Source organism: Ammospiza nelsoni, chromosome 23 (assembly GCF_027579445.1).
Source record: "Ammospiza nelsoni isolate bAmmNel1 chromosome 23, bAmmNel1.pri, whole genome shotgun sequence".
Lineage (NCBI taxonomy): Eukaryota > Metazoa > Chordata > Aves > Passeriformes > Passerellidae > Ammospiza > Ammospiza nelsoni.
In genome coordinates this window covers 7133987-7157841 of record NC_080655.1, presented here as the reverse complement: position 1 = coordinate 7157841, position 23855 = coordinate 7133987, and the positions used below count along the sequence as shown (strand labels likewise).

The 23855-nt window shown below is 53.0% G+C and overlaps 3 protein-coding genes across 3 annotated transcripts; 2 read left to right on the top strand and 1 right to left on the bottom strand.

Moving 5' to 3' along the window:
- Nucleotides 1-17: 17 nt before the first annotated feature.
- TIMM17A (translocase of inner mitochondrial membrane 17A) lies at nucleotides 18-12156 on the top strand. Its single transcript, XM_059487894.1, has 6 exons — nucleotides 18-99; nucleotides 4477-4576; nucleotides 5959-6022; nucleotides 6783-6911; nucleotides 7452-7562; nucleotides 11818-12156. The coding sequence occupies exons 1-6, from the start codon at nucleotides 74-76 to the stop codon at nucleotides 11886-11888; spliced, it is 501 nt and encodes a 166-aa protein (XP_059343877.1). The 5' UTR covers nucleotides 18-73; the 3' UTR covers nucleotides 11889-12156.
- Nucleotides 12157-13027: 871 nt separating this feature from the next.
- ADIPOR1 (adiponectin receptor 1) lies at nucleotides 13028-19722 on the bottom strand. The gene is made up of 8 exons (XM_059487893.1): nucleotides 19670-19722; nucleotides 19333-19562; nucleotides 18570-18686; nucleotides 17771-17942; nucleotides 16663-16849; nucleotides 15478-15665; nucleotides 14082-14275; nucleotides 13028-13788 (listed from the first exon to the last, which is right to left on the bottom strand). Exons 2-8 carry the CDS (start codon nucleotides 19492-19494, stop codon nucleotides 13660-13662), a joined length of 1149 nt encoding a protein of 382 aa, XP_059343876.1. The 5' UTR covers nucleotides 19495-19562; nucleotides 19670-19722; the 3' UTR covers nucleotides 13028-13659.
- A 1468-nt stretch (nucleotides 19723-21190) lies between these two features.
- LOC132083179 (tetraspanin-18-like) lies at nucleotides 21191-23614 on the top strand. The gene is made up of 6 exons (XM_059487746.1): nucleotides 21191-21247; nucleotides 21493-21687; nucleotides 22229-22303; nucleotides 22537-22635; nucleotides 23144-23227; nucleotides 23567-23614. The coding sequence occupies exons 1-6, from the start codon at nucleotides 21191-21193 to the stop codon at nucleotides 23612-23614; spliced, it is 558 nt and encodes a 185-aa protein (XP_059343729.1).
- Nucleotides 23615-23855: the final 241 nt, after the last annotated feature.

Genomic DNA, 23855 nt, shown 5'->3' with positions numbered 1-23855 from the left:
CCCTCCGCTGCCATTGGCCGGCGCGGGGCCGCCGCAGCCAATCGAGCGCGGGGAGGTGGTGGGGCCGAGCAAGATGGAGGAGTACGCTCGCGAGCCCTGGTGAGGGGATTCGGACCGGGGACCGGGGACCGGGGATCGGGACCTGCGAGCGCCAGGAAGGGGCGGTGCGAGGGAGCGGTGCGGGCGCACCCGCGGCCGCTCCTCGGGGCCGCTCCCCGTCGGGGGGGCGGGGTTGACCTTGGTGGGGCCCCCTGAGGGAGGCGGGGGAGGCCGTGCCGGCCGTGCCGCGGGGCCCGTTCGGAGCCTGGCAGCCGAACCCTTCCGCCACCGAGCCCCGCGCGGCCTCCCGGAGCGGCGAGGGGCGGCGGGGTCCTGCGGCCTGCACGGCTCACGCGCCTCCGGGGGTGGCGGGGCCTGCACTGACGGTCCCACGTTCGGTCCTTTAGCAGCCCCTTCCTCGCAGCCTTGCCTCCGTCCCTCATCCTCAGCTTCCCTTCCAGCCTTCCCTTATCCATAGTGCCTCCTCAGTCCCCCATCATCGGCTTCCCTGTCCTCAATTCCCCCTTATCCTTAGCTCCTCACATTCTCGGTCCCCCACAGGCTCCCCTCCCCCTCTGCTCCCCATCTCAGATCATCTGTCCTCAATAGCCCCTCATTGTCAGCTCGCCTCTTGTCTCCCCCCGATGAACAGCCCCTCCAATCCTCAGTCCCCGTTTATCCTCAGCCACCATCTCAGTCCCCCCGTCCTCAGTTCTCCCTCTCATCCAAAGCCCTCCCAATTCTCAGTGCTACCATTTTCAGCCTCCCATCTCAGCCTTCCTTTCATCTACAGCCCACCTCACTCAGTCTCTCCCACATCCCACTTCAGCCTTCTCTCATCCTTAATTCATCTTCAACCTCCCTTCAGTCCCCAAGTCCTCCCCCATCCTTGGCCCCCCAGGCTCCCCTCATGCCTCCCGTGGCCCTGCCCTTCTCCCTCTCCATTTCCATAAGCCTAGCCTGGCCCCTTCCATGCCAAGCTGGCAATGTCTGAATCCTGTCATGGTTCAGCACTGTCTTCGTAGACCTACACAGGCACATTGGTTGCAAGTCCAAGTTGTATTTGTAGTAGTAAAAGGATTAAATGCAAGCTCAGGTGCAGGGTTACTCAATCATGGGCGAAATTTCTCATCATGGTGAGGAACTTGGGACGAGGACCTGGAATCACAGGCAGGACAGAGGGGAATGGCATCCCACTGCCAGAGGGCAAGGTTAGATGGGATAGTGGGAAAAAATTCTTGCCTGTGTCATGAGGCCTTGGCCCAGGTTGCCCAGAGAAGCTGTGGCTGGCCCATCCCTGGCGGTGTCCAGGGCCAGGTTAGACACTGGGCTTGGAGCAACCTGGGCTGGTGGAAGGTGTCCCTGCCCGTGGCAGGGGGAGGAATAGGATGAGCTTCAAGGTCTCTTCCAGCCCAAACCAGTCTGAGATTCTGCTCACCTTTGCAGACAAGAGACCTGTGACTGTTCATGAGGCTTTTCCCAAACTTTGCAGATTGCTCTGCTGACATGTGTTAAGTTTGTCCATAAACATCACCTTTTCACAGCATGACATCTGGGACACGAGCAAAGTAAATAGTATTTATTAATAGATTGCTGTGGGCTCTGGGTAATCCCAGAATTACTTAGGTTGGAAAAGATCTCTCAGACCATCAAGTCCAACCTGTGACCTCACCTTGTCACCAGACCAGAGCACTGAGTGCCATGTCCAGTCATTCCTTGAACACCTCCCTAGGCAGTCCCTTCCCCTGCCTGACAGTCCTTTCTGTTGAGAAATTCCTCCTAGTATTGTCCTCACCCTCCCCAGGCACAGCATGAAGCTGTGTCCTTAGTGCTGTGCAGTTGGGGTGTTTTGCTGCCAAGCCATGTGGCGCTGTTGGTGTCCCCCATTGTTCTGGCTGTTGGTCACCCTCTGGTCCCTTCTGTTACCCAGTCCCTGGAGCTGTCCTGGGCTCAGGCTGGGTTCCTGTGAACCCTTGGCACAGAGAAAAGGCCCCTTTGCTCTTTTAAACTGTGGCAGCCTCTGTTTCCAGTTGTTATGCAGCCTTCAGGAGGGCTGGAAGATGCTGTGGGGCTTGGAGGGAGGACTCACCCCTCTCCCAGGCAGCCAGAGCTGGTGTGTGGCTGTCCCATAGCCTTGGGAAAAGGTGAAGTCTTGCCCTCTGCTCAGCTCATCTTTGAGAAATTTCTGGTGCCATCAGGAGCAGGAACCCAACCTTATCCACATGTCATTTCCCTATAGTCAGGGCTCCCCTCTGAGTACAGTTGAACAATTAACAGGAATGTTGCTTGTAGATAAGTGCCAGGTTAAGAATGAAATAATCTCTTTTCTTCTCCTCCAGTTCTTTATGAGGTCAGGCAGTGCCAGAGCTAGAGGTATTTTGCATCAGCTCTGAGGGAGTTTGGAGGAGCTGACACATGCTGGCTGTGCTGGCATCAAAGATGTTCTCATTTAAAAGCTGCTCAGAAAAGTTTGGAGAGTAGTTTAAAAGGAAAATTAGGAACCCTGAAGGTAACAGTTAATGAGGTTAAAGAGGGAAGCATTCCCCGATTGGGGTCTCATTAACAAGGCTTCAAGAACAAAGCAGCCATGATTTGTAGTTTGGAATTCCTTGACTTTATGGATAAGGGAAACCCACTTTATATACTCCATTTAGATTTCCAAAAAGCCTTTTAACGAGATCACTCTCAGAGAGTTAACAAAGGAAGAGGGTTGGGATGTTTTATTCATAGCAGAGGAGATAAAAATCTGCACAGGAGATGTAAGAACAAAACAACAAAAAAATACCTGAGAAAAATGTGAGTTTCTTTTCATCTTGGCATCTTGGACAAGAGTGTGTCTGGAAGCTTTTCCTGATGCAGAAAAAAGTGGAAGGAAAATAAACGGTTGAATTATTGAATGCAGTTAGGGCTGAGGGGGTTGTAGTGAGATAAGATGAAACCATATGCAGGCATGGCAGACAAACGGGAGGTGGTGGAGGGTAAAATACACCCCCCCTGCTTCCTGAGGCCTTGTGGGTTTGGGACCTGGATGTGGCTGTCTCTGGGGACACTCAGTGGTGACATTTGGGTGTGGTCCTGGTATCTTGGGAACTACCCAGTGATCCAAGGCACAAAAGCAAAGCCAACGTTGAGTGTGACCTGTGCACGCAGGGGTTCTCTTTGTAGGGGGCAGGGCTGGCTGCAGAGGAGGAGCTTTGGAAGTAGGTTGTGAGCATGAAGAGCCTGGGAGAACACTCAGGGAGAGGGACTGAAAATTAGAGATACTTTCTCCAGGAAGAAAAACACCTTGTGGCAAATGCTGCAGCACAGTGAGGGGGATTGATCACCCCTTGCTAGGGGAGGTCTGTAAGGGATCATCAGGGATGATGTCCTCATGTGCAGGAGCTGGAAGCTGTAGGGATTCCTCAGGAACAGAAGCATGACATTACAAGTGAAATTGGAAGTGCTCATTGATGCTCCTGCCTGACAGAAACACTGAGCTTGCCATGGTGCTCCTGTTTGTGACCTGCATGCTGTTGTAGACTGATTTTTGCATTTTCTGATGATTGGCAGTGTAGGAGTTAAATTACCTGAGTGCTTGGCTGGAAGATCTAAATGCAAGATGAAAGAAACCAAACAACTTTGTTATTCTGTGCTCTGAAATTACCCACAGTGACACCAGAAGTTAATAGCATCTTAAAGCTCACCTAATTCAAGAGTTTGGTTTGGAGCTGCAAGGCTCCAGTTCTTGGCAGAGGTTCTGAACCTGTAAGTAAGGGTCCCTTGTCAGATACTGACAGCCTGTGCTGCAGGAAGGTTCTATGCAAGGTTTTCCTGGCTGCTCTGTGGTGTTGGAGCAGGAATTGTGGGTGCTATACCTCTGAGGAGAGATCTCTTGTTGGAATGGACTTCAAAGATCCAGGATGCACCCAGAAAAACCTTTCCAGCTCAACAAAGATGACTTTGAAGTCTCACTTAAATAAGCAGAGCTAATGAAAAGGATGAGTGATTCAAGAAAAAGTGTTTTGTGCCACCTGGGAGCTGAGTCTCATGGAATTTGGTACCTCAGTTCTCTGTAGGTCAAGAGAAGAATGAGATCAGGGAATTTAAAGCTATTTACACTATGTAAATAGTGTAGGGCAGAGCTGGAATTCTTCAGGAGTTTTCCATGATGGAAGTATGTCTCTCTGCCTTGTGTGAGGAGTTCAGGCATTTCTGTATATTTGGTATTTCCCACTCCAGGGAAGTGGGCCAGGAGACTCTGGCAAAGGTTGAGTCTGTTTTGCTGTAATATTCTTGATTTTTTGTTGCTGCCTGCTCAGTTAGCTGAGATGGTGTAGCCACCAGGCTCAGTCTTCACCCCAGTTATATCAGAGCTGAAGTGCTGGATCCATCCCACTCACTTACATGGTTTAACATGATGGGATTTAATATTTTCATCTCTATTTTTCTTTCTAGTCCCTGGAGGATAGTGGATGACTGTGGAGGGGCCTTCACCATGGGGGCCATAGGAGGGGGCATTTTCCAGGCTATCAAAGGCTTCCGAAATTCCCCAGTGGTGAGTAAAATCCTCTGCAGGTGCATTGACTGCGCTGTCCTTCCCCAGGGAGTGTGGCAGTGAAGGGGAAGGGGAATAAATCCCTGTGCAGGGAGCAGGGCTGATTAAAGACCTCTGCATTGTTAATCCACACTGTGAGAATCTGTCCTGGTTCAAGACCTTTCTTCATCTTTTGGGATAAAATTGCTGCTCCCCCATTTGCTCTGGTGTCCGTGGTGGGACACTGGTCGTGTGTTCCTCCCTAACTGATGAACATTTCCCTCAGGATAGGAAGTGCAACAGGAAAGATTCATCTGCCTGTGCTTCTGTCTGCATGGAGGGACATGAAGCCTAAGCTCTCCTTCCTCTCCTGGCCTTTTCCTTTCTTTTAAAACATGGAATGACTCAAAGAATTTTTTCTCTTTCAGATTTATATTAAAGGGTATATTTTTCTTTAATTAATCTCTTTTTAATCATTGCCATTTTTATTAGCTTGATTTCTTAATGCTCAGATTTGGTTTCAATGCAGGAGTGAGTAAACATGGAAGTGAAGTTTTGCTGATACAAATTGGTTTTCACTTTTGGGATATCTGCTGCAAAATCTTGGCTATAAACCCATTGCAGAGACATTTGATTAATTAAGATTCAGTTGCTGCTTGAACATTAATTTTAAAATTTCTCTGACTTCATAGATAAGGTGTTTTTGATATTAGTCTGACAATAAGCTGTTGGTTTGAGGTGGGTTTAATAAATAACTGTTTCCAGACTAGTCAGATCCTGCAGACACTTCACTTGCAAAGGACTATGTGCTTAATTAGAGTCTTAATTTTGCTTAAGACTTGCTAAATATACCTGTCCCCACTTCTGAGTGATTGTAACAAAAATAAAACTTGGTGGATATTCTTTAAACTGTGTTACAGTCTGGGAGAATGTGCAGTTGTTCTGTGGGGTCCTGGGTGACATGTTGAGTATTGGAGTCTGGAAGGCTCAGCATGACTTTGCTTCTCTTTGGCTACAAAGACACCTACAATTGCACCTGCAGGAATGACTGAACATAGGACAACTAGTGGGATTGCCCAGCATCTGGGAAGAAAAAATTACACATGTGAAAAATCACTGCTTATCCTGATAAAATGTTACTGTAATGCCTCCTTCAGTCCCACTGAGACTGTGAACCCAGATTGTTTCCTGCCTGGTGACTGTAATTCCCATCTGTACCTGGCAGGAATATTGTATGGGAATGATAAATAGTGAAATAGGTGTAAAGTACACTTTGTCTCAGCTCCTTACAGCTGCTGAGGGAGCTCAGAAATGTGTTGGGCCTGTGGCAGGGTTTTGCAATATAGACTCAGCTTGGCTGTGAGATTTGACTGTTTTCTTTTGACTGAATTCTCTTATTTTAGGGTGTAAACCACCGGCTGCGGGGCAGTTTGACGGCTATTAAAACCAGAGCTCCACAACTGGGAGGTAATGAATTTTGGGGTTTTGTTACACAGAATTGACTGTTGCTAGATAACAGAGTTTGGGAATGTAACATGGTGCAGCTACACTGACACCTGCGCTGAGTCTGAGCAGGTTTGTTGGCCCAAGCAATGGGAAAATACAGTTCTGATATATCCAAAAGTGGTTTGGATGGGGAGGAAACAGTCCATGTTCCTGGAATGATAAGACAACTGTAATAACTGGTCATATCTTAAACAGCAGAGCTCCCTGGAGCCTCTTCATGGTGTGGAAGGGGTTAAGATAAAACTAACTCATTACGACTAGTGATCCAGCTTGGATGAAAAATAGAACTTGGGGATATCCATTCATGTGCTGTAGAATGCCAAGCTCCTGAGGCCACAGGAGCAGGGTTGGGTGAAGTGTGAGGTGTGACATGACTCTCCATCATTGTCTGTAAGGAAGTGTGTTAAAAGGGGATAAATCTGGAAGTTCCCTTAGCTAATCTGACTTTGTTAGAATGAAAGTTCCATTATAATCACAGTTTGATAAATCTTCTGTAGTTAATTGTAGATTAGTGAGATCATATATAAAATGGGACAAGAGGCCAATGATGTCATGTCAAGTTGGAAATTTCCCTGTATTGATTTTAACCTGTACTTGGCTCTTTATGAGTTTGAATTTACTTCATGTCTTAAAGGGAGCCCAGTAACACCACAACATCTGTTGTGCAGCATAACTAGCTTCTCTGCTCTCTTCAAAGTGGCTTTGGTTTGATTTGGAACAGGGAGCTTTGCTGTCTGGGGAGGTCTCTTCTCCATGATTGACTGCAGTATGGTCAGAATGAGAGGGAAGGAAGATCCCTGGAATTCCATCACAAGCGGAGCCCTGACTGGAGCCATTTTAGCTGCAAGAAGTAAGAAACTGGGGATATCAGTTGAAAATCTCCTATTCTCTAAATGTTCAGTTCTCATTGTATAGCAAAGCAACAGTCTGTGACACCCTAATTGGCATTTGCTGTCTCAGATGCTGAAAAATAATCTGAAACTTTTTCCCTGTGCTTAGGAAAGTAATAATCAGGCTCCCAAATGTTCCCAGTGTTCCTTGAAGGAAGGACGGGGGGAGTTGCCCAGTAATTATCCTTTAATGCAGCTTAATGGATGCAAAATTACTGCTCTGAGTGTGTTTTAGGAGAGATTAAGGCATGGAGAGGGCGGTGAGGCCCTGACACAGGTTACCCAGAGCAGCTGTGGGTGTCCCATCCCTAGAAGTGTCCAAGGCTGGATTGGATGATGGGGCTTAAAGCAACCTGGAATAGTGGAAGGTATCCCTGCCCATGGAGGGCGTGGAACTAAAGGATCTTCAGGGTCCCTTCCAGCCCAAAGCATCGTGGGATTCAATGGATTCTAACATGCAGCAAAGAAATTAAGTGTTGGTTTGTGCTTTTCATTTCCAGATGGCCCTGTTGCCATGGTTGGATCTGCTGCAATGGGAGGAATTCTCCTGGCCCTGATTGAAGGAGCTGGAATTCTGCTGACTAGATTTGCCTCCACACAATTCCCAAATGGTAAGGAGCTGGCAGAGGATATGTCACAAGGATTTGCTTTGCTGATGGGCCCCTAGCAGTCATCTTATCCTAGAGTGAATCTGCACTGCCCTGCCAGCTCCTGTGGCTGTGGAAAGCCAAGGAGGAGGTGCAGGTGCTGATGACATGAGATTATCTCCTGCTGGGAGATGGGAGGTAGCATGGCTGAGAGCAGGGATGTCCCTGCTGTCCCTGGCTTCTGCCACACACATGGTGGCAGAAGGGTTTTACTCAGGGGTGAGACGCAATGGTTTGAGGGAATGGCAGGCAGCAAATTGTGCAAAAGAAGGGTGGTTCTGGCAGGTTGTGGTCTCTGTGGGGAACCCCAGGTAAATGAGAAGATGAAGACCTGGCAGGTACAGATACATGATTTCCAAAAAGGGTGGTGGTGATTCTCTTCTAAACTGCTTCAATATCTCACTGAGTCACAGACTGTTGTGTGAATGCTTCCTGTGGAAAATCCTAAATAGTCTGTCAAAGAATCCCAGACTGGTTTGGGGTGGCAGAGACCTCAAGGCCCATCTCATTCTACCTCCTGACATAGGTAGGGACACCTTCCACTATCCCAGGTTGCTCCAAGCTCTGTCCAACATGGGCTTGGACACTGCCAAGCATGGGGCAGCCACAGCGTCTCTGGGCAGCCGGGCCAAGGCCTCACCACTTTCATAGGGAACAATTCTGTCCCAATATCCCACCTAACCCTGCCCTCTGTCAGTTGGAAGCCATTCCCCCTTATTCTGGGGGATTCCAGGCCCTTCTCTGAAGTCCAGGCCCTTGTCCAAAGTCCCTCTCCAGCTCTCTTGGAACCTCTTCAGGCACTGGAAGGTGCTCTAAGCTTTCTGCTCTCCAGGTTTAACATTGACAGCTCTTCCAACCTTTCCTCATAGGAGAAAATGCTCCACCTTATTTTGGGAAGAACACAAACCGCTAGTGTTGGATGAGTAGCAGGTCACTAATTCCCAAGTGAATCCTCTCCTGGGTTTGTTCAACAATATTCTTCATCCATCCTATGACAATTTCTGTTTTTTAAAGATGCTTGAAAATTAATTTGCCTTGGAGAAAGTGTATCATCTGTCCATGGCAATTAATTCTCTCTGGATTGTCCCACCACAGCTTTGTTACTCCCTCCAGCAGCAGACAGTGGATCAGGAAGCTGACTCCACACTTGTTCCATTTCACTGATTGCTTTATTGTCGGGCAAGTCAGCATGGTTAAACCTTTCCAGAGGGGCCAAGGTCACCTCAGAAGCACTGATGTGCAAGTTTCCAGCTCCTTTAGATGACTGGAAAGGTTTCCCTCTCCCTCCTCTGGTCGATTTCCCTGTTAGAAACTTTGTCTAGTGCTAGGTGTCCCTGCCCATGGCAGAGGGTAGAGGAAGATGAGCTTTATGGTCACAGAATTCACAGAATGACCAGGTTGGAAGATACCTTAAAGATCGAGTCCAACCCATGCCCCAACACCTCAACTAAACCATGGCACCCAGTGCCACATCCAGTCTTTTTTTAAACACATCCAGGGACAGTTCTGGAATGGTCTGTCTCCTCGGACAGACCATTCCAGAACTTTATCGCCCTTTCTGTAAAAAACTTTTTCCTAATATCCAACCTATATTTCCCTTGATGCAGCTTGAGACTGTGACCTCTCATTCTGCCAGTTGCTGCCTGGTGAAAGAGACCAGCCCCACCTGACCACAGCCACCTTTCAGGAAGTTGTAGAGAAGTGATAAGGTCCCCCTGAGTCTCCTTTTCTCCAGGCTGAGCACCCCCAGCTCCCTCAGTGGTTCCTCACAGGGTTTGTGTTCCAAGCCCCTCACCAGCCTCATTCCCCTCCTCTGGACATGCTTGAGTGTCTCAACATCCTTCCCAAACTGAGGGGCCAGCACTGGACACAACACTCAGGGTTTGGCCTCGCCAGTGCAAAGTACAGGGGAAGAGTGACTCCCTGCTCCTGCTGGCCACACCATTCCTGATCCAGGCCAGGATGCCATTGGCTTTCTTGGCCACCAGGCACTCTGCTGGCTCATGTTCAGCCTGCTGTCACCAGCACCCCCAGGGCCCTTTCTGCCTGGGCACTGTCCAGCCACCCCGTCCCCAGCCTATAATGCTGCAGGGGGTTATTGTGGCCAAAGTGCAGGACTGGGCACTTGGATTTATTAAACTTCATCCTGTTAGACTAAACCCATCCATTCATTCCAAGTCTCTCTGTAGAGCCCTCCTACCTTCAAACAGATGGACACATGATCCTAACTTAGTGTCATCTGCAGATTTACTAATGAAAGACTCAATTCCCTCATCCGTGTTGTCAATAAAGATATTAAACAGAACTGGCCCCAGCATAGACCCCTGAGAGACACCACTGGTGATTGGCTGCAGCACCACTCACCACCACTCTCTGGGCCAGTTCTGAGCCCAGCACAGAGTGCTCCTGTCCCAGCCATGGGCTGCAGCTTTTCCAGGAGTGTGCTGTGGGATACAGTGCCAAAGGCCTTGCTGGAGTCCAGGTACACAACATCCACAGCCTTTCCTGCATCCAGCAGGAGGGTCACCTGTTCATAGAAGGAGACCAGGTTGCTCAGACATGACCCAACCCTCCTGAACTCCTGCTGGCTGGGTCTGATGCCCTGGCCATCCTATAGATGCTGTGTGATGACAGTGTAAACTGTTCCATGACCTAACTGGATACTGAGGTCAAGCTGACTGGCCTATAATTACCAGGATCCTCCTTCCCACCCTTGTTGTGAATGGGTGTCACATTGGGCAGCTTCCAGTCATCTGGAACCTCCCCAGTGAGCCAGGGCTGTTGGTGAATGATGGAGACTGGCTTGGCAAGCTCAGCTGCCAGCTCCCTCATCACCTTGGGGTGGATCCCATCTGCTCCCAGGGATTTATAAATATCCAAGCAGCTCAGCAGTTCTCTGACTGCCTCCTCTTGGATAATGGGGGGACCATTCTGCTCCCTGATATGACTGAGCAACCCAAGAGGACAATTATCCTGAAGGCAAGTCTTCTCACTAAAAACTGAGACAAAGAAGGCATTAAGCACCTCTGCCTTCTCCTCATCTGCAGTTCCTAAGTTCCCTTCTGCATCTAATAAAGAACAAACGTTAGTCTTACTCTTCCTTTTACCACTAATATATTTATAAAAACATTTTTTGTTATCCTTTACGAAAGTCGCCATTTTAAGTTCAAGCTGAGCTTTAGCGTCTCTAATTTTTTTCCTACATGCTCTAGCAGCCCTCTTAAATACTACTTGAGAAACCTGACCCTCCTTCCAAAGATAATACATCCTTTTTTGATTCCTGAGTTCCTTCAAAACCTCCCTTCCCATCTAGGCTGGGCATTTGCCTCGTGGACTTGTCTTTTGGCACACAGGGACAGTCTCTTCCTATGCCCTCAAGATCTCCATTTTGAAGCACACCCACCCTTCCTGAACTCCTTTATTTTTAAGGACTACTTCCCAAGGAACTCTCTCAGTAAGTCTCCTGAATAGACCAAAGTCTGCCCTCCGAAAGTCCAGTGTAAAAGTCTTATTAGTGTTCCTCTTGACTTCACCAAATATCGAGAATTCTATAATTTCTTGATCACTATGCCCCCAGTGGCCTCCAACCACCATATCTCCCACCAACCCATCTCTAGTTACAAATAACAGATCTAACATAGTCCCTCCCCTGGTGGGCTCGCCCACCAGCTGCGACAACCCAAATCATTCCACAATTCTATGGATTCTATGAAACTCAGAGAGAAGTGGTTTGTCTTTGGAGCAGTTATACAGTGTACTTTCCTAAAAGAGAGCTGAAGAGGGGTTTCAGACAAGGTCCTGGAGGGACAGGACAAGGGGGAATGGCTTCCCACTGCCAGAAGGCACAGTGAGATGGGATATTGGGAAGAAATTCTTCCTCTGAGGGTGGTGGCTCAGGTTTCCCAGAGAAGCTGTGGCTCCCCCAATGCTGGAAGTGTCCAAGGCCATGTTGGCTGGGGCTTGGAGCAACCTGGCATAGTGGAAGGTGTCCCTGCCATGGCAGGGGGTAGAATTGGATAAGCTTTGAGGTCTTTTCCAAGCCCAACCAGTCTTTGATTCTATGCAACTTTTGAAACTTTTTATGAAACCCAAGCAATTCCAGGGTTTATGATTCATTTTAAGAGGGATTTATATAAACAAACCAGCTGTGATTTCTGTTAATAGGAAGAATTGCCTGCATTTTGGTATTTATTTGCCTTTTCCCCTCTCCCTCCTCCAGGCCCACAGTTGTCAGAGGATCCATCCCAGCTCCAGCCACCCCCATTCAGCGACTACCGACAGTATCAATGATGGTCTCCGACCACCTCCTCCCCCCTCCTCCTCTTTTCTTTTCCTTCCCTGTCCCTGAGTGGTCCCACCTGGAGGATGTGGAGGGGGTTTGTACCTAACACCAGTGGTCATCCCTTACACACCACACGAGGAGGACGTGCAGCATTTCTCAACGTCAAACTGCTCAGGAGAACTTTTAGAAAAGAAAATCTATTTATTCCTGATATATTCCATTGCTGTAATGTTACACATCTGGTAGAATACAATGAAGTTTGAGACAAGGACCAAATGGAGTCTTGTCATCCTTTGGACACAAACTGGAGTGAAAGTCTTGGAGTCTCCTCTGGGATGTTGTGCCTGCAGTGAACACAGCTGGAATGTAGCCTTTTCCCTGTTAGATTTAGGTTATGGGCTGGAGGGGGAAGCATTGCACCTGCTGCCAGCACGGCCTCCTGCTTTTCATCTTAGATCTTGGCCTGAGCAGAGTGACCATATCTGCTCTGTGGTTTTGTCCTTAAACTCCAGCTGTAGAAACCCCTTCCCCTCTTGCCAGTAGTTACAGAAATCACATCCAGTGAGTTTTTTTGTTGTAACTTGTTAATTAACTAATTAACACCGTTGCTTGCTGGCAGTTCCTGATACAGTATGGAGCCTGGGGGATTTCCAAAGCTGGCCTACATCCAAACAGCTCAGCAAAGGACACCCTCACCTCTGGGGGATGGCAGGAACAGGTGGCACAGGGGCTCTAGCGGCTCTGCCTACACTCCTTCACCCCTAGGTCAGTCAATGGCCTTCTACTGCCTGAACTGGGCTTTACTGTGCTGACCTCTGCCTCTCCAAACCCCTGATAATCACTGTCCCCTGTGCACCAGGAGAAGCCCCTGCCTGGAGCACAGTCCTGCACTGCCCCCACCCTACCTGTGTGTGACACCTCTCCTGCCCTACTGAGCCCCAAGGGAAGTCAGTCTTGGAGCTGTCACCAACCAGGGCCATTTCCTGCCCTGTCACCACCACAATGCCCAATTTCCTGGTTTATTCCAGCCCAGTTCAGAGTCGACCGCAGCTGGAGGGATTCCACTGCCCTGGGGCACTCCTGCCCTGCTCCTGGGGTGTCCAGAGCCCTCTCTTCTCCACCTCAAAAATGGACAGAGACACAGCAGTGACACTGAACTATTGACCTTTTTATTTCAATCAGCTACAGCAGCTCTACATTCCCTACAACACTGTCCTTCCTCCCGACAGCGAGAGAGCTGAGGACTGCGGTGGCAGCGCGTTGTCTTAAAGCTTAGTATTAAATATTAAATATTCTTTCATTTATGTTTACATTACTTTGTCAAGGAAAACAGAACAAAACAAAAAGGACAATTAAAACTTTAAATTACATGAGTGTGTGCCTATGCCTGGGGCTGCCCCAGCCAGGCACTGCTGTGGGGGATATGCAGAACTCCTGGTAGGAGCAGCTCCTCCTGCGTGAGGAGCGGGATGTGCTCGTCTGTGTGGGAGCAGGGAGCTGTTCCCTGTGCTGTCGGAGCAGCAGGTGATCCCAGTGCAGCTAAAACACTGTCTGGAGGAGTCGGGAGTGCCCCTGCAGCCCCAGCACAGTGCGTGGGGAAGGGGGTGAGGATTTGGTCAACAACTTTGCTAAAGGATTTATCCATTTCTTATTTTTCTGTTTCTTTAAAAAAAAAAACAACAAACCAACAACCCCAAATGGTTTTGAGTCTTCCTTTGATTTTAGCAAAGACAAGAGTTTAAAAAGCACTTGGGAAGCTTGTACTAAAACCAGGCGCTCTCAGAGGAGAGAGTCATCTGTGCACCCCCCTTCCAGGCCGTAGCGGAATTCCTGCAGGTTGGACACCCCGTAGAAGTGGACAAAGGCTGCAGCCACCACCAGCACGTGGAAAATCTGATGAGACTGGAACTGCAGGGAAGCAAAAAAGCCTTTAGACCACATCAAAGGGGACAGCCACATTATCAACACCTCCTCCTCCGCTTCGCCGCTCCAGGACCATGCTCCGTGCTCTGCTCCCCACTCTTGTCCCCAGCAGCGATTTCCACCCTGTACTTTGCCCTGCCCATGCACAGAACCTGTTCAAGGTCTGGCTGCCAGCATGTGCTGAGGCACAGCTGGACACCCCCAGCCTCCAGCCCCTCAGTGCCCCCTCCCCTGACCCCAGAGCTGCCCCCAGACAACCTGTTCACCCCCACACTCACCCAGATGTCAAACTTGCCCGGGAAGAAGCGCTCAGGGATGCGGGCAGCGTAGAGCCCGGCGCCCGTGATGTACATCACAGCCATGAGGAAGAACCAGCCCATCTGCCCCACCGTGGTGGCCTTCACAAAGCCCTCAGCAATGGTGAAGTGCATGGTGGGCACAACCCCACTCAGTCCCAGCCCCAGGAACACGCCTGCGGCCCAGAGAGGAGGTCAGGGAAAAGAGCTCAAGTGTGGAGGGGGAGCCACTCCTCCCACAAACTCCCCTTGATCCCTCATCCTGTGCTAGCAAAGCATCTTTTCTTCACTGAATTCACAGAATATGTCAAGCTGAAAAGGACCCATATGGATCATTGTGTCCAACTCTTAGCCCTGCACTGGAGACCCCCAAACAATCTCACCCAGTGCCTGAAAGCGTTGTTCAAGCACTTAAACCTCTCCAGTCCTCATGGCACTTATCCTTCACAAAATGAGGGGCCCACAGCTCCACATCCCAGGTAAACAGCCCCGATGCTCACTGGGCAGAACTCACCCAGTGTTTCTTATGCAGGACTGCAGCAGCTCCTGCTCCTGGCTACGGGAATGGACATTTTGGAAGGTGCCAGCCTTTTGGATTGTACCAGGAACACAGCCACCCCTTCCAAGAAAGTAATTTCTTGCAGCTCCTGAGGAAGGAGCTCAGCAGTAGCTGAAATGTTCAACTCTGGCGTCTGATGAGTTGGCAGAGAACAAGGGGCACCATAGTGACACTGGCCTGGGGAGGCTCTGGGTGGCATTCAGCTGGATCCTGCTCATGCTGGGGGCACAAGACGAAGTGGGGAGGAGCCATGGGGATGTGAGTCCTGTATGTCCCCTGCCCTCATCTGACGGCTCTCAGGTGGCCTCTGTCTCAGCTTGGTCCTTCCTCACTCACGTAGCCAGGACAGTGTACCGAGAGACATTTGCTTCAGGACCCCTGGGAACTGGGGAGGGAGGTGTCTCCTGGTGCTTAGCGAGGCTGATGGGATCTGCCATTAAGATTGGGGTAAATTGGGGTGTAGGGCTGGAGGCAGCCCCCCACTCCACCCCCAGGAAGGCAGGGACCAGCCATCCTGGTAGGCAAGAGCTCAGGAATGCCTTCCTGCTCCACCCCAGCTGCAGGTTCCTGCTGCTAAACTACTTCCCAGAGAAGGCAGAAAAGGCACAGCCCCAGCCTGCCCAGGGCTATTTTTAAACTCCAAGCCTCAGGCTCTGCTCAGGAGATGAATCCCCAGTGCAGCAAGACAAGACAGGAGGCCACTCCCTGCAGTCCTGTGTGCTGCTCAGGGGGAATGAATCCTGCAGGTGCCCAGAGCTTCTCCCAAATGGGATTGGCCCGAAGTGCCTCCCAGGTCTTGGGGGAGGAGGGAGCTCCTACCTGCTCTGGTCTGCCTGTGCTTGGGGGTAGCAAATCGGTCCCACTGTGCCACAATGATGGCAGAGATACCCAAGACACAGACGATGGAGAGGTAGATGAGTCTTGGCTGTGGGGAGCAGTAGAACGAGTAGTAGAGCCACGGGACGAAGCTCCCCATGATCAGCAGTGCAATTCCTGAATAATCCAACCTGCAGGAAGGGTGCAATGACAGAGAGCCACAGGTGAGCCCCAAAATCCACCCCCTCCATGTGTGGGAACTGTCCAGCCTGCACCTGAGTGGAGTCACTGGGCAGGAGGGGTGTGCTGGGCAGGTGTGACAGGAGAAAGGGCCTGGGCACAGTGGGAATGCTGGGGAGTGGCAAGAGGAGGATGGAGCTCAAAGCACTGGGAACAAATCCCTGTGCACATGGATCTGTGATCCTCTACTCATCTCACCACAGAAACATGGCCCCTGAATTGCCCCCATTGCCTTCCCAGCCACACTAGGGCATTCCTGCTGGATTTGTTCTGGAGACAGAATCCCATGGGATCTCTGGCGGTTGTGCAAAGGGGATGGGCAGGATTCCCAGCAAGCAGCACCCAAATAAATGCCTTTAACAGCCATATGGGAGCAGAATGTCACTTGAGAGCCTCACTGCAAAGGCTGATGGGAGCTTGACCCTTGGAGCAGCCAAGGAACAGGCATAAACCACTGACCAGCCTTCCCACTCTCCTGGGAATCCCGTTTGTGTTTCTTCTTTCCATTTGGCTTCAGTCCAAACTGGATCCAAACCAAAAGTCTTTAAAAGCACCCAGTAAACTGGAACCTGCCAAACTGGCCGTGGCCCCCAGCTGCCCCATGAGAGCGAGACCCCTCCTCAATTCACTACTGTAAGGGGCATAGAGCCTGTTCCCTTGGGAGCACAGAGGCCATTCCTGTGGGAGCCAGGATCCTGTTCCCTTGGGAGCTGCAGGGTCCCAGGATCTTTATCATGCACCCGAGGCCCCTGCCCTGGCACATTTCAGGTGCTCAGGCAGAACCCTCCAGAACCCTGTTATGGTTCCCCTCAGTTCCATGCTGGATTGGGTTGATGCTCTCTTCCCCCGGGGATAAAACATTTGGGAATGCAGTGCTTTCCAAGAGGAAGTGCTGCAAAAACCCAAAACCTCCCAGGAAACCACACAACCACACTCATGCTGACTCACTTTGAAAAAGTCCGTGAGACCTTCTCTGAGTGACAGTACACAGTGTGGAAAAGCCAGGAGAAGCTGAGGCACAGCACTGCTCCCAGGAAGAACATCCCAAACACCACCTTCTCTTGGAGAGGAGCCATAAAGTACATGTTGGGCCGCAGCATGGTCAGGATCCCCAGGCAGAGGAACAGAACAAACCCTGCAGGAACACATGGAGAGGGAAGTCAGGGGGGAATTTTAGCAAAGCCAGGATAAGAACAGCCCCGGCCATGCTCCTGGAGGTGCTGGATGTATCCCAGGGGTGCTCAGTAACCCACCAACGGGTCCTTGGCTGAGGCCTTTGTTTGTGCAAACAAGAAGGGCTGGGGTCAGGGGAAGGGGCAGGCACAGGGCAAAGAGTTGCTGAGCTGCTGTTTCACAGGGTCATGGAATCACAAACTGGTTTAAGTGGGAAGAGACCTTAAAGCTCACCACATTCCACCCCCTGCCATGGCAGGAACACCTTCCACTATCCCAGGTTGCTCCAAGTGGCTGTGGACACTTCCGGGGATGGGGCAGCCACAGCTGTTCAGGGAAACCTGGGCCGGGGCATCACCACCCTCACAGGGAAGAATTTCTTCCACTGTCTCATCTATCCCTGCCCTCTGGCAGTGGGAAGCCATTCCTTCTTGTCCTGTGACTCCTGGCCCTTGTCCAAAGTCCCTCTCCAGCTCTCCTGGAGCCCCTTTAGGTACTGGAAGGGGCTCTGAGGTCTCCCTGGAGCTTTCTTCAGGCTAAGTATTTCCAGCATTCCCAGCCCAGCTCCACAACAGAAGAGCTCCAGGCCTCAAAGCATCTCTGTGGCCTCCTCTGACTCATTTCAGAGGATCATCCTCTGAGGCTCCCCTGTTTTGCCCAGGACACATTTCCCTGTCCCACTCCTGCAGAGGCTGAGCCAGCCCTGGTCCCTCTCTCCCAAAGGGCTCCAGGAGCTCCAGGCACTCCATGTCTGATCCTCATGCACGCACAGGATCTGCACAGGAGCCCTGGGCATTGAGAGGAACCGGCACCAAGCCCGTTCTGACCCTGATGCAGGATGTGAGTACCTCCAGCCCCAGGGCTCCCCCTTCCCCACAGTCACCCAGCAGGTGTGTCCAGATGTTGCCGGTCTCGGTGTGAATGCGGAAAATGCTGCGGAAGCAGGCGCGGAAGGAGGGCATGGGGGGCCGGTGTCCGTGCAGGAGGTAATCGTTGTCCTTGAGCCAGTCGGGCAGCACGTCGTACGGGATCACGCGCCAGCGCCCTTCCCACACCTGCAACACACCAGGGGGTCAGGGCAGCCCCGAACCCACGGCAACGGCCCAGCCCCGGGATGCTCCTCAGGGAGGGCAAGTTTGGCTTCCCTGACATCAGGTGCCCTGTGGGACGCTGTAAGGCACTAACCCACATCCTGCCCTTTGCTCTCCAAAACCTCCCAGGCAGTGATTGTACCCCCACCTCAGCTCCCACAGAGACTGAGCGATTCCAGGACTCCCCAGGAAGTCAGGGGTGATTAATACCCTCATATTTAACCCTTCCATATCCACAGACTGTTCCCTGCAGTGGGAATTCCCATTTGATCAGGGAAGAAGCACAGGAGCCACAGTGACTGCAGGCATTGGGTGACACCTCAGCTGGCACCTGGACCCCTGGGCCCCACTCAGGCTTGCAGGAACATCTGAATTGCTCCCAGGTTTCTACTCACCATGGCTGGGCCAATCCCCATCCAGCCATCCCCTTCCTACACCATTCCCAGGGATGCTGCTGGAAGCAGCCCAGCAGAGCTGGAGCCAGCTGCAGCCACGTGGAGCTTTATGTGGACACATCCTGTCACCCCAAACCCAGGGATTGAAGAATCTGCCACAAAATCAAGACTGGGGGACTGCCACAGGCTCTGGTACCTTGTACACAAACTCTTCCATCTTCTCCATGGCATGGTGAGCCTGCAGAGGCAGGGTCAGCACCCGCACCACCTCCTCCTCCTCCTCGCGGGCCACTGGGCATGGCGGGTCCTCGGCCTGCAGTGAGAAGAGCCAGGAGGGAATCGTTCCAGCCCCCGGGAGAGGAATCATCCCTGCCCTTCTGAGAGCACCTGGCGCTTCATCCCTCTGACGGGATGGGCAAGACCCGCCTGTCACCCTCGTTTATGCAACACACTGCTGCCTGACCCATTCCGGGCATGCTAATCCCAGATTTATCCTGTCGAAAAGTGGGATTAGCACCAGGGATCTTCATCCCTACAACCAAGGCTGGAGCGGCCGCTTGGCCCAGCCGGGAGACCCGAGCTAGCCCGCCCAAGCAGAGGCGGCTCCGAGCTGGGAACGCTCTGGGTCCCGGCACAGCTCCCGCTCTCCTCAGCCGGGAAGGAATTCGGGAAGGCGATTCCCGGCCCTGTGGAAATGCTGGGGCACTGGAAACAGCCGGTACAGACACAGCGATCCCGGTGACATCTCTGGGAAGGACTATCCCGGCTCCATGCCTGCTTGGCAGGAGCAGTTTAGGCCTGCTCGGAAAACGGACCGGCCCGAGGGGCAACACGGAGCCCTTCTCCTCTAGCTCTTAATGGGATAACAGGCGGATTCCCGGCATAATCCGCGAAGACGGAGCGCGGAGACTGAGCGTGGCTCGGGATCCCTCCCGCCCGGGGCTCTCGGAGGGGCTCACGCTGGCAGCGCCGGTGGCTCCTTGGTCCCCCTTCTCTTCCAGGAGCGGCCCCAGCTCGGCGAGCTCCAGGTGCGCCCGCTCCCGCTCCCGCTCCCGCTCCCGGTCTCGGCCGGCGGCCGCAAGCCCGCTGCCCGCCCCGGCGGGGGCCTTGCGGGACGCCATCGGGGCGGCGGCTGCGTGCGGCTCCGAGGCAGCCGGTGAAGGTCCCTCCGCGTCCTTCTGCCGCCGCGCTGGGGGGGAAAGAAGCACACAGTTACCGGGACCGAGGGGGCCGGCGGCAGGGTTCTCCCCGGGGGCTGGAAGCAGCGGACGCTCCGCTCCCCCGCCCGTCCCTCACCGGCCGCTACATCCCGCGGGCGGCGGCGGCGGCACCGGAAGCAACGCTGAGGGAACGGGAACGCACAGCGCTGGTTCCGGCCTCGGGGCCACGCCCCCGCCAGGGCCCCGCCCCGAAAAAGACCCTCTATGATTGGTCGAGATTACTGTCTGTCTCTCTTTTCTCCCGCCCCAACGGCCGCCGCCCGCTGCGATTGGCCGAGCCGCCCCGCTGGGGTGCCGGCGGAAGCCGCTCTGGCCGCGCGGCGCAGCTCTGTGGCTGCGCGCTCCGTTGCCCCCTGGTGGCAACCCGGGGTACGGCGGGGGGACAGAGCGCCGAGCGGCCCGGGTGACACCGCGGTGACACCGACACCGCCGTCCAGAGGAATTATCGGCCCCCGGGATGAATTCTCTCACCTCTTGCAAACGTAACTGCCATAATTCAATTTCTCTATCAGAAGATGTGTAATTAAGAACTTTGTGTTTCAAGCATTGAGTAAAGTCACATCACCAAAACAAATACGCATTAGGCAGGCGAAGAATATGCTTTAGATATGCGAGTTCATGTAAATTTTGCTGTATTTAACCTTTTACCCCTCGGTGTGCTTGATTTGTGGAAAACTCCTCTTTGTTCCGGGTGCAGAATAAATGATGTTTCCTTTCTAACGTGACTCTGTGTTTAGAGAGCTCCTAAAGTAGGCAACAAGAGGAAACAGACCCTGTCATCCACCTGGGATGTCCCTGCGTCCCAACAGCCGATAGCCCTGCAGTACCACCTGCCCGCCCACGTGTGCCCATTGAGGGCTTTCCCGAATGGCCACAGCAATTATCAAAGGCCGAGGTCACCCCCAGCCTGGTGGGGCGGCTCGTCTTTCCCTGCCCACAGGTTTAATTTCCTTGGCTGACAAGAGCAGGAGACTCCCAGCCGCCGGCTGCACAATGGTGGATCCTGTTCCCCATCAATCATTCATGGCCTTGCTGCTGGAAGAGATTTCTTGGGGACTGCTGGAGTAGCAAGGGGGGAGAGATTTTCCGACCTTCGTGATGTTATATAGGTGCTGGCAGCACCTGGGAAGGTTGGAGGCACCTGGGTCGCCCACTGTCCCTGCAGGGTGAGTGATGTGGGGGCTGAAAGGAGCACAGGATTTAGAGGGGACATGGGTTTGGACAGGGCACGGAATTTGTAGGGGACACACAATTTGGTGGGGACACAAGGTCTGTAGAGCACATGGGTTTGTAGGGGACACAAGATTTGGAGGGGACACAGGGTTTAGACAGGACAGAGGACTGGAGACATGGTGTTTGAAGGGGACATGTGGTTGGGAGGGGACACGGATTTGGAGAGGACCCAGGTTTGGGGCTTTTTGGGGTGTTATGGGAGATGGTGGGGATAGAAGATGATGTGGGAATTTTGGGAAGCTGCATCCCCCCACATTCTGCTGGAGCCATGGGGTCCAGGACAAGTCAGGGTTGGCTGTGGTCAGGGCTCTGCTCTCCTCTCCATAGGGACAAATACTGCCGTGTGTCCCCTCCCAGTGTCCCCATGGGTGTCTTGAGCTGCATGAAGTACCTGATGTTCATCTTCAACGTGCTGGTGTTTGTGAGTCCCTCTGGAACCTGTGGAGTGCAGGGGTGGAGGGAACTGTGCCTGGGGACCAGTAACTCCAGCTGGCTCAGGGGTGGGTGACACCAGTCCCAGGGAGGGAACCAAGGGCTGAAGCATCCCCCATCCACATGGGGTGACATTTCTGCCTGCCTCAGGGGTGGGTGACATCCATTCCCAGGGAGGGGACCAAGCCTGGGACATGCCCTGAGCGCGTGATCATCTCCTGACCTCCCCTGCAGGCTGGGGGAACGTGCCTGGCAACCATGGGAGTCTGGGTGGCCGTGGACCCAGCTGGTTTCCAGGGCATTGTGGCCGCCAGGGCCGTGCTGAGCGCGGGCGCGTGGCTGCTGCTGGCCGTGGGCATCGCCCTGTCCCTGCTGGGCTTCCTGGGCTGCTGCGGGGCCCTGCGCCGGAGCCGCCCACTCCTGCTGCTGGTGAGACAAGGGAGATGGGTGGGAAGGGCTGCAGGATATACCAGGGGGCACTGGGGGCAGGAGTCACGGGCTGAATGGGGGCGTTCCTGGGATGCAGGTGTTCCTGGGGGAGCGAGGAGCTTGTGCTCCTCATCCTCAACATGTCCTGCCATCCACTCCCGACCTCGTGAGTCTCAATTTAGAGCCCAGAGGATTTATAAAGCCACCAAGTAGGGTCAATTCTCTCTGAAGCCACTCGCTTCTCTCACACGGCATTTCCAAGATGACCCCGCTGCTGGTAAGGGGCAGAAAAACACCTGTTTGAGCACCAGGACCCCCATTTCTTCGGCATCATCAGTTCCTTGCAGACACTGCTTGTTTTTAACCCCTGTCTTGCAGCCACAGTGGTCAGAGATGTGGCATCCATCCCCAGGAACTCATGTCCCTGGTCTCGGGGACACAGGGCACAGGCAGGGATGGTGCAGAGGAGGGCAGGGATGACGTGAGCAAGCTGCTGGTGGGATCACGCTGGTCTCTGACTCCTTCACCTGCTGCCTTCCAGTTCTTCATCCTCGTCAGCCTCGTCTTCCTCATGCAGCTCATTGGCACCATTCTCTTCCTGGTGCACTGGAAACAGGTACCAACACCATCCCCAGTGTCACCAGCCTCCCTCTGTCATGCCATGTTCATGGCTCTGAGTCCACCAGGCAACTGGGGCTGGTGGAGGGACACCCTTCCCCTCACCAGCAGCACAACACAAACTGCAAAGCAGGTGGAGGGGATCCACTGGGTGCCCAATTCCCCTCAAAGGGAGCTAGTCCTGAGCAGAGTGGGAGAGGAACAGTCCCAGCCCTGGCACCAATTCCGCAGGTCCAGCCTGAGCACTTCCTGTCTGAGTTGCAGAGGAACTATGGTGGGGACGAGGGTGCTGAGGTGTTCTCCACAACCTGGAACACCCTCATGGTCATGGTGAGCAGCTGGGAGGCTCCTGGGCTATGCACAGGATCCACCAAGGGTGACCATGGTGATGATGTTTCCCTTCTGTTCCAGTTCTCGTGCTGTGGTGTTTTAGGACCCGAAGATTTTGGGAATGGCTCCCGCTTCCAAGAGCTGCACCCAGGGATGCCATGGCCACGGGCATGCTGTGCCCGGGATGGGCTTCTGCAGGCGGGAGAGCTCCTGGGCTGGGAGCAGTGCCAGGACAGAAGCCCTGGCTACATCCATGAGCAGGTACGGCACAACTCTGCTGAGTGTGTGTACGTGTCACAGCCTCAGCCAGGCTCACGGAGGAGAGCACGAGGGACAGAAACCAGGGACATTGCCTGGTTGTGGTTCTACAGTCCAGTGGCTCCCAAAGTCTTCAGCTCGTCCTGCCCCACAGGGGACCACCCCCATCCCCCTGAAACCCAGTCCCCCTCTGGGCTCCCTGTGGCCATGGGGAACATGAGAGAGCCCTTCCCTCCTCTCTCTGCCCCAGGGCTGCTTCTCTACCTTCGGCAGGACCTTGCAGAGGTACATCTCCCTCCCTGGGACCTGCAGCTTAGCCGTGCTGGGCATTGAGGTAATGAGGGGGGCCGGGGACAGGGCAGGAGGAACATCCACTCCTTTTGGCAGGGGGTTGCTCAGTGAGCAAAGAGAGCACAAATGGGCTCAGGTCTGTCTTGGGGTACAGAGCCTGCTCTCTGCTGCAGACAGGGCAGGGGAAAGAACAAGGAAGGGTTTGTTTTACTCCCCCTGGGTCTCCTTGCCCTGGCGTCCCTGTGCAGCACCAGGAGAACTGGCCCAGACCCCTCGAGGGGCACAGGATGGCCCCAGGCCAGGGATCCTCCAGCCCCTCTCTGCCCCTGGCCTGGCCCAGCCCTGCTGTGGCGTTGACCCTTTCCCATCTCCATCATTCCAGATCTTTGCCATGTTCTTCGCCTTCTGCCTTTACTACAACTTCGACTGAGTGGGACAGGGACACGCCCAGGGCTTTGGGAGCAGCTGAGGCCTCAGCCTTCCATCACCCAGCAGAGACCAGCTCATCACTGTAAAAACGACTCAGACCCCGGGCGGGAATGACTAAATAAAATTTAATTAGAACCCCATAAGTTACAAAGCAAAGAGGGGACAGCGCTAGGAGCACAGTGACACTCTCTCTGCTCACCAGAGGCTCAGCTCGCAAAATGGCATCTTTGCCTTTTATACAC

Bases quoted from the DNA above. Each gene is read 5' to 3' on its own strand.
- TIMM17A (XM_059487894.1), top strand. From the start codon at position 74: ATGGAGGAGTACGCTCGCGAGCCCTG. The intron at 4,577-5,958 runs GTGAGTAAAATC...CTCTTATTTTAG, and splicing joins GCTTCCGAAATTCCCCAGTG to GGTGTAAACCACCGGCTGCG. The intron at 7,563-11,817 runs GTAAGGAGCTGG...TCCCTCCTCCAG, and splicing joins CTCCACACAATTCCCAAATG to GCCCACAGTTGTCAGAGGAT.
- ADIPOR1 (XM_059487893.1), bottom strand. From the start codon at position 19,494: ATGGCGTCCCGCAAGGCCCCCGCCGGGGCGGGCAGCGGGCTTGCGGCC. The intron at 15,666-16,662 runs GTGAGTCAGCAT...CCCTTCCTGCAG, and splicing joins GTCTCACGGACTTTTTCAAA to GTTGGATTATTCAGGAATTG. The intron at 14,276-15,477 runs GTAGGAGCTCCC...TCTGGGCCGCAG, and splicing joins GCACAGGCAGACCAGAGCAG to GCGTGTTCCTGGGGCTGGGA.
- LOC132083179 (XM_059487746.1), top strand. From the start codon at position 21,191: ATGGGTGTCTTGAGCTGCATGAAGTACCTGATGTTCATCTTCAACGTG. The intron at 22,304-22,536 runs GTACCAACACCA...CCAATTCCGCAG, and splicing joins TCCTGGTGCACTGGAAACAG to GTCCAGCCTGAGCACTTCCT. The intron at 22,636-23,143 runs GTGAGCAGCTGG...TCTCTGCCCCAG, and splicing joins GGAACACCCTCATGGTCATG to GGCTGCTTCTCTACCTTCGG.